General features: G+C 42.0%; 1 protein-coding gene across 2 annotated transcripts; it reads left to right on the top strand.

Moving 5' to 3' along the window:
- The first annotated feature begins 334 nt into the window (after positions 1–334).
- Positions 335–14,012, top strand: AKIRIN1 (akirin 1). Of its 2 annotated transcripts, none has more exons than XM_006742571.3 (5): positions 335–679; positions 5,550–5,690; positions 8,821–8,955; positions 10,250–10,321; positions 10,985–14,012. In XM_006742571.3, the coding sequence occupies exons 1-5, from the start codon at positions 460–462 to the stop codon at positions 10,993–10,995; spliced, it is 579 nt and encodes a 192-aa protein (XP_006742634.2). In that variant the 5' UTR covers positions 335–459; the 3' UTR covers positions 10,996–14,012. The 2 variants fall into 2 exon arrangements, with proteins under 2 accessions (XP_006742634.2, XP_030894135.2); XM_031038275.2 differs by lacking the exon at positions 335–679 and adding an exon at positions 731–1,070.

Consider the following 14,012-nt stretch of genomic DNA (forward strand, 5'->3'; position numbering starts at 1 on the left):
CTCAACCGGCCTCTCTGAGCTCACCCCTCCCCCACGCCACTGCCGCGCAGGTGCGAAAACCTAAGGGGCCACCCCGGCGCGAAGGCTCGAGGAACTGGGGGGACCCGGGGTGGGGGGTGGGGGATGATGGGACCCCGGGAGGGGCGGAGGCGGGGGTGGGGGCCTTCCCGAGGTTGCCTGGAGACCAAGCTCTCCGCCCAGACTGTTCCATTTCCTCAGCGGGGGGCGCCGCGGACCGGAACGTGGCTGACCGGCCTCCCAGAGCGGCCCTCTTCCGGCTTCTCCCCCTCTGCCTGGCGGTGGCCGGGGCCCGTGACGTCACAGGAGGCGGGGCCAGAGCCGCTGCCGGGTGCTGGAGGCGCCATTGGAGCCGGCTAGGCTTGCGAGCTCCGCTGAGGAGCTGGAGGTTGGGCCGCAGTTACCTCCGTGTCCGCTCCTGGTCCCTGGCCCCTCGGCGGCATGGCGTGCGGGGCGACGTTGAAGCGGCCCATGGAGTTCGAGGCGGCGCTGCTGAGCCCTGGTTCCCCGAAGCGGCGGCGCTGCGCCCCTTTGCCCGGCCCCACTCCGGGCCTCAGGCCCCCGGACGCCGAGCCGCCGCCACTTCTCCAGACGCAGACCCCACCGCCGACTCTGCAGCAGTCCGCCCCGCCCGGCAGCGAGCGGCGCCTTCCAACACCGGGTAACCTATGCTGCGGGCCTGGCAGGAAGCCAGGCCCAGGCATTTTGGGGGGTGGGGGTGGGGCGGCTCTGGGCGCTAGGCTGTTTCACCCACAGACCCCTTCTTTGCCCTGAGAAACGGGAACTGGGGTGCCGCTGGGCCTTGTCGCTTCCGGGGATGGGAGATATCCGGGAGGGATGGTGGGGCCCCAGTGTCCGTTTTCGGTTTTCCTGGAGCTGGAGAGACTGGAGGGGTGGGCAGCAAGAGGAAGATGAGAATATCCCTGGTCGCTCGGGGCCCTTCCCGTGCGCGAAGCCCCTCCTGCCTCCGCTGCCCGGGCCTGCACAGAGCCGCCCAGCAGATCCAGTGGGCCATGGAAAATGGGATTCTACTCACGAACCCGGCCTTGAAGGTGGGGGTTGGGGCGGGTTCCTGGGAAGGGGCCTGAGTGCGTGCTGTTCACTGTACTGTAGCTTGGAGGGAGACCTGATTTCCAGAAGTCTTTAGGGACCAGAGGCCGTCGCAGAAGTCATAGAATCCGATTTCAACCTATTTCCAAGGGACTGGCCATGTTCTTTTTTTGTATGGCTATTGTCTTGTACCATATATAGCTTGAAATTGGTAGGTCGTTAGCTAGAATTTATTTGAGAATCCTTAAACATACAGAGGTTCCGGAAGCAGGAGTTCCATCTATTCATAACAGAGATTCTTTCAGTAAGGGTTACACACTGCTCAAGGAAAGGGGGGAGTTAGTGTGACTGTAAAGTTAGGACAACCCCCCCCCCCGCGCCAACCATTGTGCAGGAATAGAGGGGAAAGTGCATCACAATTAATATGTAACAGTTTTAAAGGGCTCCTGGAAATGGGGGAGGGTCCTCAAAACTGGACTTCGGCGAGTTATTTCTTTGTGTTTTTCTATTCCTCAAGCGTAAGTGAAACCTTAGGACTGCCTTAAAATTCTTTTCTTCATCCCTTTTAAGTTACCAGTGCCTTTGGGCTTTATTTCCTCTTTCCTCTGCATATCCATAATGCAGATTTCAGGCCCTCATACTCTCTCGCACAGAGATTCCTGCAGTTGCCAGCCATGCTCTCCCACTCTTTCTCATGTTCACCTCTTCTTTATTCTGGCATTCAAAGGACTTATCAGCTATAACCATATGTCTTCCTTAGTCTTTTACACATTTTTTCCCCCTGACTATGCTTTTGCTGCTCTTTCTCCACACCCACCTGGGTGTGCCTGTTACCCTTGCCTTCCATCATGATATTTTCCCCTTGTATTTGCTAGTACAAATACAGTCATTTTTGCAAGTCTCCTATCCATTACCTGACTAACCCTGCCCCATAAGGAACTCTGTTCTACTTCAAATTCCCTGACCACTTAATGTTGCAAAGCCTTATGTACTGAATGAGATAATGTTTGCAAAAGTTTTTTGTAAAGAGCTCTTCAAAAGCAGGGGACAGGGGTGCCTGGATGGCCCAGTCAGTTAAGCATCAGGGTCTTGATCCCAGGGTCCTGAGTTCAAGCCCCATGTTGAGCTCCATGCTAAGCATGGAGCCTATTTAGAAAAAAAAGAAAAGAAAAACGGGACAAAATGCCCACTTGAAGTGATATCTTTTCTTCTATTCCTACAGATACCAAGGATAGTCATATAATCTTTCTGGATCTCTCTTCTGCAAAATAGAATTAATACTTGCCCTGTCTTGATTGATTTTATGCATATGTTTTATTTCTTCCAACAGTATCCTGTAAACTAATTTTGTTATAGTTCACATTACAGCAAATGTTTGATAAATAGTTGTTGAATGTATTTGGAAGCCTCAGTATTGCAGAGTGCAGTAATGGGAGTCCCTATTTTAAATTTTAATTTTCGCATAGATCATGCAAACTACCTTCTTGGTCATTTATATTAAAATATTTTATTTAAAATATTCATTTGTAAAGATTGATCAGTTAAACTCCTTAATGCTTATTGGAATATGGTTCTGTCAAGAAAGAAACATTAAGTATGAATGATTATATGATGCTTTGGCTTAAGTGAAAGCAATGTTTTCTGGATTAAAAAGGAGGAATGGGGGAGGAAATGTTAGTTGCTTTACAAATAGAAAGAATAAAGCTAACTAATAGAAAAGTGAATTTAAAAATCTGATTTCATTTTATAACATCATAATTGTTACCTCAAAGGTTATGAAGTTCTCTCAGAAATGGTCAAGAAACTGTTTTTACTTCACTTTATAAAAATATGTGTCATAGCACTTTTTATGGAAAAGGCATATAAAATTAAGCCTTTTATTGCTTAAAAGAGCTAAGTTGATACCAGGCATAGGAGGGTGTTGCTGACCTGAGGGAGATGTTTGTAAACATGGAGTGAGTCCAGGTGCAAAGCGATTAATTGATCATGACTTGTGGCTTGGTGAGTAACATCCAGATTGAGGTAGCATTTTAGCTAGGTCTTGAATTACGGTGAAGGAAGAAAGATAGCCACATTTCAAGCAAAGGAAAACTGCTTGAGCAAAGCCCTGAAAATGCACAAATTAAGGAAAGGATAATGTAATGTAACTATATATAATGGGCTATAATGGGAGATGGAACTGGAAACAATTTGGGGCCAAGTCTTGGAAGACATGGAATGCCATGTTGAAGAGTTTAAATTTTTTTTTAAGATTTTATTTCTTTATTTGAGAGAGCACAAGCTGAGGAGAGAGGAGAGGCAGAGGGAGAGGGAGAAGCAGACTCCCTGCTGAGCATGGAGCCCGATGCAGGGCTCAGTTCCAGGACCCTGGGATCATGGCCTGAGCAGAAGGCAGACACTTAACTGACTGAGCCACTGAGCCACCCAGGCGCCCCGAAGAGTTTGAATTTTGGAAGAAAAAAAAAGTTTGAATTTTGGTCTGGAACGCTAGGAACCATTGTAGAATTTGGAGGATAGGCTTAGTCTGATATAACCCAGAAGCACAATGTCAAATAATAATGGGATGCAAAGATTAAAGTTATCATCCACTGTTAAAAAGAAATTTGCATTTTTTTAAAGTGGCCTTCTCGGAGAGAAAATCACATGTACTTCCTTATTTTTCTTTTTCTTTTTTTTTTTAAGATTTTATTTATTTGCGAGAGAGACAATGAGAGACAGAGAGCATGAGAGGGAGGAGGGTCAGAGGAAGAAGCAGACTCCCTGCTGAGCAGGGAGCCCTATGTGGGACTCGATCCCGGGACTCCAGGATCATGACCTGAGCCGAAGGCAGTCGCTTAACCAACTGAGCCACCCAGGCGCCCCTACTTCCTTATTTTTCTACTGTGCATGCCATGTTTAGATTCTTGGACTTGCTTGTCCTTTAACCAGCCTAAAAGTTGTATCTTTCCATTTGTTCACTTCACCATACAGGAGGCAGTTAGAGGTTTATCAAAGACCTTCTGTTCTCATGAGCATTGTCCTCATACTTGTCCTTTCTTGTTTCAAGTCATTGCAGTTCCTTGCATCCTTATATTGAATCTGGCAGGTATATGCATAGTGAATAATACATTTTAAAGATGAAGCGAAGACTTCATAAATTCAGGGATCTTAAAATATGAACTTCATAGCATTTTTAAGGGAAAGCCTTGCTAATCCTACATTGTTTGTGTGTTTGGGCTGAGTGTTAGCAAATTTAGTTATGTGTGAGATACTGTGAGTTTGTGTTAGTTCCTAGGCTGTACTGTCACTTGTTTTCAAAACTTCATTGGGTAGGCAGTAAACATTTATATTGAAGAAGTACGCTAAAGATCCTGAAAGATTTTCCAAGGTCATAGTCACACAGCTAGGAAGAAGCAAATGGCATTATTAACACTCAACCCCATTTAAAAAATACGATTATAGCAAAGGATACATTAGAATAATGTGAGAAGGGTGGTGATCTGTTCTGGGTTTTATTTTATTTTTTTTTAAGATTTTATTTATTTGCGAGAGAGAGAATGAGAGACAGAGAGCATGAGAGGGAGGAGGAGGGTCAGAGGGAGAAGCAGACTCCCTGCCGAGCAGGGAGCCCAATGCGGGGCTCGATCCCGGGACTCCAGGATCATGACCTGAGCCGAAGGCAGTCGCTTAACCAACTGAGCCACCCAGGCGCCCCTCCTGGGTTTTATTTTTGATAAGGAGGCTTTATTATCTGGAAAGTAGATACATATTCTACCACAAAAATGAAAAACTTGAAAACCACATCCTTTCAGACTGTGTTGTCTCTAGGAATGTACTTCAAAGTGAATTTGTGTGTCCTGGACTCCCTTCAGTAGCATTAGCAAATTTGGTTTATGATTACTTAGACTCAGAATAGTAATCTGAGTTATATCAAGTATTGGCTCTCAGTAGGATCAGAAAGTTCTTTTCTAAGCCCTGATCATTGGTTCCAAGCAATAAATCTCGGGTGTCCCCATGGTCTGTGTCCACGAGGTGACCATATTGTGGTTTCTGCTGTCCTCTACCGCAAAGATCTTGAGTCCCAAATGGGACAAGAGCTTCATTTTTAGAAGGCCTTGGGTGGTAAGAGAATCACCCCAGTACACTAGTTTGTAAAATTGTGCAGCTTAACACAGATCAAAAATAGCTCCTTATTAGGTGAAAGATGAGTTTTTTGTTTTGCTGTAAGTTGTACTAGTTAATCCTAAAGGAAACTGTGGTCTTCACTGTCACAGGAAAACAAGCAAAGGGAACTGTCTGGAGGGCTTATGCTAAAATAGCTGCTCTTCCATGCATTGTTGAAATAGCAATAAGAAGGAATACTTTGGGGGGTTATATGAGGAGTGCTTTATTCAGAATAAACATTTTTCTTGCTAATATTAATAACATGAGGTAAGGGACAAGAAGTTTGAAGAAATGGCACAATAAAGTGAATGCTCAAATGTGTTTCTTTTTTTTATTAGAACAAATTTTTCAGAACATAAAACAAGAATATAGTCGTTATCAGAGGTGGAGACATTTAGAAGTTGTTCTTAATCAGAGTGAAGCTTGTACTTCGGAAAGTCAGCCTCATTCCTCAGCACTCACAGCACCTAGTTCTCCAGGTAAGCAAACATTAGTGTGGACAGACCAACCATTTAAGAGTTTGTAAATGGTACACTGTGATGAACCTTGGGTGTTGTATGTAAGTGATGAATCACTAAATTCTGCACCTGAAACTAATATTACACTGTATGTTAACTAACTGGAATTTAAATAAAAACTTGGAAAAGGAAAAAAGAGGGGCGCCTGGGTGGCTCAGTCGTTAAGCGTCTGCCTTCGGCTCAGGTCATGGTCCCAGGGTCCTGGGATCGAGTCCCGCATCAGGCTCCCTGCTCGGTAGGAAGACTGCTTCTCCCTCTCCCACTCCCCCTGCTTGTGTTCCCTCTCTCGCTGTCTCTCTCTCTGTCAAATAAACAAATAAAAATCTTTAAAAAAAAAAAAAAAGAAAAGAAAAAAGAGTTTGTAAATGGTTCTTAAAATGATGGTTTCCTAATCCAGAATTGATTTCATCTAAAGTAATAAAATTGGTAAAATGTATGCATTATATCACTACTTGTAAATACTTTTCAAACCATAGAGTCATGAAATTGGGAAAAAACCTTAGGTTGATGTGATTTGGCTTCCATCCACCCAGTGTAGAAGTACCCTCTGTAACTGCAGTGTCTAATATCTTAGCCATTAGATTAGCCACATGTGGCATTTAAGTTAATTAAAATTTAATGAAATTTTAACATTTAGTTTCTTGGGTGCAGTAGCCACATTGCAAGTGCTTAGTTAGCCACATGTAGTTCTTGTATTAGCACAACTATGGGACATTTCCATCATTGCACACATTTGTGTGACAGCAGTGCTCTATAACATTGACAGGTGGTCAGAGAGGATGTGCTCAAAAATAGAATCTCAGGGTTGGAGACAATCTTCATGGTCACATAGTTCAGCCACCAGTCTTGCCTGCCATATCCCTGCAAATAGTCAAGAGGCTGGTGTGTAAACATCTCCATTGGTGGTGAACTCTGTCCTTTAACCGTAAAGGAGTTTATTTTCTTACAAACTATTCTACTTTTTAGTAGTTCTGAGAGTTAAAAAATTACCTTGATTAAAAATTGTCTCCTTACAGAACACAGATTGTGTTGGCCAGGAGCTAGGATAGAAGGGAATGGGGAGAAACAGCTTAATAGTAAGGGGTGTTACTTTGGAGTGATGGAAATACTTTGAAATTAGATAAATGTGGTTGTACAAAATTGTGGGTATACTAAATGACACTGAATTGTTCATCTTAAAATGATTCGTTTTATGTGAATTTCACCTCAAGTAATTTTTTTTATTTTTTTTAATTTTTATTTTATTTTTTTTTTAAGATTTTATTTATTTGCGAGAGAGAGAATGAGAGACAGAGAGCATGAGAGGGAGGAGGGTCCAAGGGAGAAGCAGACTCCCTGCTGAGCAGGGAGCCCGATGTGGGACTCAATCCCGGGACTCCAGGATCATGACCTGAGCTGAAGGCAGTCACTTAACCAACTGAGCCACCCAGGCGCCCTCAAGTAATTTTTTTTTTAAAGATTTTATTTATTGAGGGGCGCCTGGGTGCCTCAGTCGGTTAAGCGTTTGCCTTGAGCTCAGGTCATGGTTCCAGGGTCCTGGGATTGAGCCCCACATCGGGCTCCCCACTCAGCAGGGAGTCTGCCTCTCTCTCTCCCTCTGCCTGCTGCTCCCCCTGCTTGTGCTCTCTCTGACAAATAAATAAAAATCTAAAAAAAAAAAAAAGTATTTATTGAGAGAGTGAGTGAGAGCATAAGCTGGCGGGGGTGGGGGGGGTGGAGGGAGAGGGAGAAGCAGACTCCCCACTGAGCAGGGAGCTGGATGTGGGGCCTGACCCCAGGACCATGACCCAAGCTGAAGGCAGATGCCCAACTGACTGAGCCACCCAGGCGCCCCTTACCTCAAATAATTTAAAAAATTTTTCTTATGACCCAAAGGTCTTGGCTCTAGAATAGCACCTTTTTAGTTGTTCTTGCGTGTTCATGAGTGATAGACCTTTCAGTGGTAATAGTTAGCAAGTCTCTCCTTAATATTTTTCTGAGATTTTAGTATTAGAATTTTGAAGTAATGGAATATGTTATGGGTGCAGAGAAACAATACAGTGATGACTGGGTAGAACTTTTGGTTAGGTTTCATTTGTAAAGAAGAAATTTTGGTTTAAGTTAAAAATGACTTCTTTCAGAGTGCTAAATGGTTTACAGATTAATTGGGCTGAAGAAATGGAATCTAGGCTGAGCTTTGAGGAAGAACTCAGAACTGGGCTACCAAAGGAGCTGCTGCTTCGTTTCTCATCAGGAAGCCGATTTCCATGTTTTCTGGCATTGCAGTGAATATTTTGGTTTCTAACTACTATCTTACGAACATTTCACTCTTTTCCTAGATTTGGAAGGGATCAAGGATGAGATATGTAGTGCCTAATTGTCTTCTTCATTCATAGTGACTTTGCTAACAGTTCATTATATAGGGAAAGTTACTTGGTCTCCTAAGCATCAGACTTCTAACCATTTCTTATCAGAACCACCTGTGGAAGTTAAAAGATGGCCAGGCCCTAACCTAGAATTAAATCAGAGTGTGTATCATGTTTTGTGGATTCTGCAGATAATTATGATGCACCTCAGTTAAACATAGGTCTAGATAATCACCAAGGATTTGAGTAGCTCTGTGAATCTACTTTCTCTAATCCAGACTAGGGGCTTTATATCAACTTACTTTTTGTTCTTGTTCTTTACCAAATGAGCATTGAGTATGGGCTCACACTGTTATGGCATCAGAACTGTTTTTCTGTATGCAGATCAGCTAGCACACCTGGATACACATTGTTCCTCCTACTTTTCAGTTTACCTTTGGGCTGACTGTAAAACTAAGGGCAGAAGCACAGATTTTGTGAAATATTCCGTGTAGAGTTGTGAAGAACACTATTTTTCTGAACTGTTTTTGTATCCTAGGAGTGCTTACATAAAGTTATTAATTCTGAACCTTAGAACTATAATGTATTATTTAAACTGGATTTGTCTTGGGGTGCCTGGCTGGCTAATTAGGTAGAAACATGTGACTCTCAATCTCGGGGCTGTGAGTTTGAGCCCCACGTTGGGTGTAGAGATTACATAAAATCTTTAAAAAAACAGAACAACACTGGATTTGTCTTTTGGCCAGGTTTCTCCTGGATGAAGAAGGACCAGCCCACCTTTACCCTCCGACAAGTTGGAATAATATGTGAGCGTCTCTTAAAAGACTATGAAGATAAAATTCGGGAGGAGTATGAGCAAATCCTCAATACCAAACTAGCAGGTAGGCTGAGGCAGTGGCTGTGCCATTGTTAATAGGGTTCGGTAAATAATAAGGTTCAGTCAAATGGTAACTTAGAAAAAGAGCAGGACTTCATATAAGAAAGTTTAATGAGTTGTGAATAGTAAGTTACTCTCTGGTGATTCTAAACATTATACATTTATACATTATATGGGAAGGACTTTTCATTTACATTTCTGAAACAAGATAAGCCAAGCTTTTCTTTTGACATTTTTCCATATGAATAAAGGCAGTGAGTAGTTTATTTGGGCTAACCTCCCACCTGGTGGTTGGGAGTGGAGTATAGTCGACACGATCAGACTTCCTGGTAGCAGTCACTTTGTGGATATGGGAAATCTGGCATTCTGTAATTTGGATGTACGTTAGTTTGGAAAGCACAGCTCAGGTTTGAGCAAAGGGAGTTGACAGTGATGTCAACAAGTAGAGCCTTTTATGAAAGGAAGAGATCTGAATCAGGAATAGAAAGTAGTACCCATTTAGTGAAAGGGGACAGTGTTGGGATGAGAGAGGTTTTAGACAACAACTTCTTCCTGTAACAGTATTATTTCCTAATCTGGTGACCCACACCACATGGTTCCTCAGAATGTTAGAAAGTCTGCTTTAAATGAGAACTGTTGGTTTAACAACAATTAAATGGGTTTCTTTATAGTCAAACTTCTTTGATCCTTTAATATACTAATAATGTGTATTAAGACAAGAAGCTCCAGTATATCATTTCCCCTCTCCTACCTCCATCCCCAAAATTGTTCAGTTGGCTCTAAGTCACTTCTCTGTTCATGGCTGTTGGACTACCTTCTTTTTTACCGAGTTTCTCTTTAGAAGGTAGTTCTGTGGGACTGTTTACAGTTAGGTAGTATGAAATTTTCTCTGCTTTCTACCCATCCCACTTCTTTCATTCAACGTGTCTGTTGAGATTTATAGCAAGGGTAGAATGCAGAAAAGAGATTCAAGCTTCATGTCTTATAGAGTTCCTAAAATTTGATTTGTAGTACTGAGCCAGTCTGTCTGTCTTGAGAAGCCTTTAGTAGGGAATGGAGTTACAGCAGGGGCAAGATTAGGAAAATGTGATATTATAGATGATCAGTGACCAAATCTAGGAGCCAGGGATTTGGCTCTGGGATCTAAAAGTAAGTAACAGATCCCAGAGCGGCTATTAAAAGGAGGGTCTGAGAGTGGATAATTTAAACTGGGAAGCTAGATGTGATCCTGACACTTGATTCTTGAAAAACTGAGGGAGAGTTCTGGGGATAGTATATACTGTCTTTCCCCCTTACAGAACAATATGAATCTTTTGTGAAATTCACACATGATCAGATTATGCGACGATATGGGACAAGGCCAACAAGCTGTAAGTATTGTCAAGTTTTTCTTTGAATTTTCCAACTTCCAGGAGCAAGATGTTGACACTGAATACCTTGTCTCCTGAGAGCAAAACACCCCTGTGAAGTAAAATAATAGCTAACATTAAAAAAAAAAAGCATGTCCAGCATTGTGCTAAGCCCATTAAATCCTCATGAAGTTATTTAATCTACAGTAACCCTATGAGGGAGGAACTGTTGTTAAGCCCCATTTTACAGGTAAGGATGGCACTTAAAGAGGTTAAATAATTTGTCCAAGCTCATAAAGGTAGTAGTTCATCCAGGACTGAAACCTAGGTAGTCTGACTGCAGTACCAATTTGTTTGTTACCTGGCTTCCTCCAGAAAGGTAGGTTCAATTAGTAATTTATGAAAGTTAATTCCTTAAGCTAGCTTATCAAGTGTGTGGTCACAATTTCTTAATTCTGGACATCTTGGAACTACTAGTTACTCAAAACATAAAGTAATAAGTAGCTGTATATCTAAACTGAAGCTGAGTCAGGTGTCTTAAATTCTGGAAAACTTAGGACATTTTAAGTGTTGACTTACATTCTCCATGTTGTTTATCACATTTCCCATTGGTTAATATTTTTAAAAAGCATGACACTATATTTTTATTATTCTTAAACTCTTTTTTCCCCCCCTAATTTATAGATGTGTCCTGAAGCTTTCTTGCATATCTGGGTACCAGGTTTGACCTCAAGAGATGGCTGCTGTACACTTTTTGCAACTGGTTTGATATCACATTTCAGCTCCAACTTTGCATCCTGAGAACACTTAAACGTTTCTGCAGGTCCATTTTATACAACTTGAAAGACCTTAAAACTTTCTGGTTGCCACAAGCATATCTTTCTTTTCTGCTCATCCAATAAACAGCTGTGCCCTACTGTGATAGATTTTCCAAACAAAAATACCTGGAGCAGCAGTTTAGCAAAATATGCCCTCAGTGGCTCTCAACAAATGGAGTTTCCCCAAGCACAGTTCTGTAAGAAGTGTGTGTGAGAGTGCGTGTATATGTGTGTGTGTGTGTGTGTATTTTAAGTTATTATTTGTATTGTGCAAATTTTTTTGGTCTTGGGGATTCTGGCTGTGAATTTGATGCACGACAATTATGGTTAAAAACATTTGCTTGGTCTACAGAAGATCATTAATGTTTTGTGACCATATAAGTTGTAACGGTGGATTGTTTTATGTTGTAGGTATTATTGTTAAATACAGGGACTGTTTCCAGGCACAGAATATGAATCATAAGTTAGGATGGACATTAGGTGTGATTATGATGACATAGCAAAGGTCTGTGGTCCTAGGTCTACAAATGCGTGGTGAGGGATTAGGACAAACTGGAGACGGGCCGTTTGACACATGGACTCTGCCTAGCCGTGTTGAAAAATACTTTGACTCCAAGCCTTAAAATACCCATGTGGAGTCTGTGCTCACCTCATTCACACACAGAGCTCCCTGGACACTGAACCTCTAAAAAGAAAAAGTCTCCCTGGAGTGGGAGCGTCAGGGTTTGCTTGGGAGCACAACACAGGTGAGCGTGGGGCTGGGCCAGCCCCTGGTGGCACTGCTACTTTGGAGGAGCCACTTTGCCTTTGTATCGGTTATTAAAAACAGAATTTGGATCCTTGTGGTCAGGCTCCCCCAAATTCTTTTTAAGAAGTGACCATGTTCAACTGCTTGAGCTTTGTTTTGGCAACCCCTGCCCAAAGTTGCTTACAGACTGTTCTTCACCTTGTTTCCAAGGCTGTGGAACAGAAAGTAGCCTCTGTTTTGAGGAGGTGGAAGTTAAGTATACATTTATTTTTTACTGTGACTTGTTCAGGACCACATTTTACAAAATGCCTTGTTTCCTTTATTATTGTTTCTGGAAAGGAAAGTTCTATTAAAATTGTTTTAGTTTGAATATAGAATAGTTTTATTGATTAGGGCTTATTTTGAAAAATTCTGAGTTTAATTCAAGTGTATGCCAGTACCTTCCAAAGTAAGGTAATATTCAGAGACAGTTGTTCTGATCAGATGGCTTAGAGAAATTCTGGAATATTCATATTCGAAGATTCCTTATTAATGAATGTCTTTGACTTAAATCTAACCAAAAACTGCAACATTATTCTTTGTACATTTTCATTATATAGTGTTAACAAGCTTAGTTGCAAACAAATAAAATACTTAAGCTATTTGTTTACCTTGCCTTCTTAATACTGTGATAATGTTTATTAATTCAAATAATTTATGTGAGGCTGCTATAACCATTTCCCCAGTAAAACATTACATTTAAGATTTATAGACTTTTTTTAAAAGCCCATCAGTGATCTTTAAATAATTAAAGAATTATTTTACTTAATATTTGAAGGGCAGTTTGTTTCATCTCTTCCTTTTCCAGGGTAGTCACTTGATCCTGGAAGAGGAGCTAGCCGTGGCTGTCATGGGAGTGGCCTTACAGTGGGATAGTCACACCAAAACAAAGGAAGGGCAGCTGAGGGGGCCATCAGAAGTCCTGAAGGATGGATCAGGAATGGGGAACGCTGCTGCACTGATGTCTTGTTACAGAATCAGTGGATGTGGGGCAAATGTCAGCCCCATTCCTACTATATGGTTTCTGGCTGGGAGGTAGAGTAGGTTTCTATAAAGGGAAATGATAGACACTCTCTTACTGCTCCCAGTGTTGTTAGGCTGTTACGATATGGTTGCCCTTTGGGGCCATAGGATAAGTAAGACCACATATACCACCATGGCTGGGTTTTGGAATCTCCTCAAAAGGGACTAGACATGTTTGTCTGTTGTTTTATCCGGAGAAGAGACAGTTCCTAGGACAGAAAATGGGGACCTATAATGTAGGCCTTAGGCTAACAAAAGGAGTTTTTCCTTAGACTTGATTTCTAGAGCTTGAACTTAAGAGCATTCCCAGGTAGGGAAGTGTCTTTGTCCCATGGAGGTAGGTCAGAGCCCAGGGAGGAAGTCAACCTACAGAAACCTGTAAGGATAGGCCAGGACCTGTGGTCTCAGAACAGCCATATCTACCACCCTGGTTATAGTTTTTTGTTTTAATAATAGTTATCCTCTTTTGGTAAAATCTTAAGCTTAAGGGGGAATGAAAGGAGTAGGTATTCATGCTTAGGTCAGAGGAGTACAGGGGAGATCAAAGTTCCTGAGGCAGATAATTGTTAAGAGCTCCCCAAGAAGAAGAACATCAGGGAATACAAGAATTTGGGCCAGCCTGTCACACATGGTGAATCTTCTCTGCCTGCCAGGGAGGATGGGTTGGCTGTGTAGTAAAGGAATGGCCTTTGGATGCATGTAGCCCTAGAGTTTAGTTTGCTGCGTGAGCCTTGCCAAGCTACTGAAATTTGTGAGCCATGGTTTTCTTGTCTGTAAAATGAAGGTGAATTGTATGTACATCACTGGGTTTTGTTTTCAAATGCGAGATTAAGTTAAATAGCCCATGTAAAGAAAGTAGCACAGCCTGAGACATAAAATATGCATTTGACACTGTTATATAGCAGGTTTCTTTACAGTGGTCTTCATTAGATCTGAAGACCAAAACGTTCCTTTCTGCAGCAGCAATTCTCAACTTTCCAGTATGAATAGCCCTTTGTTAACATCAAAATCTCACGTTCTCTAATTAGAATTTGTACTTTAAGTGTTTGACTAAGAAAACAATAAAAGATAAATCACCAATGAA

The sequence above is a fragment of the Leptonychotes weddellii genome, chromosome 4 (genome assembly GCF_054177405.1).
Source record: "Leptonychotes weddellii isolate Sample4059 chromosome 4, ASM5417740v2, whole genome shotgun sequence".
NCBI classification, from domain to species: domain Eukaryota; kingdom Metazoa; phylum Chordata; class Mammalia; order Carnivora; family Phocidae; genus Leptonychotes; species Leptonychotes weddellii.

Coding starts and splice junctions, on each gene's coding strand:
- AKIRIN1 (XM_031038275.2), top strand. CDS start 836: ATGGGAGATATCCGGGAGGGATGGTGGGGCCCCAGTGTCCGTTTTCGG. Junction 1,071..5,549: donor TCACGAACCCGGCCTTGAAG/GTGGGGGTTGGG, acceptor TTTTTTTATTAG/AACAAATTTTTCAGAACATA. Junction 8,956..10,249: donor CCTCAATACCAAACTAGCAG/GTAGGCTGAGGC, acceptor TCCCCCTTACAG/AACAATATGAATCTTTTGTG.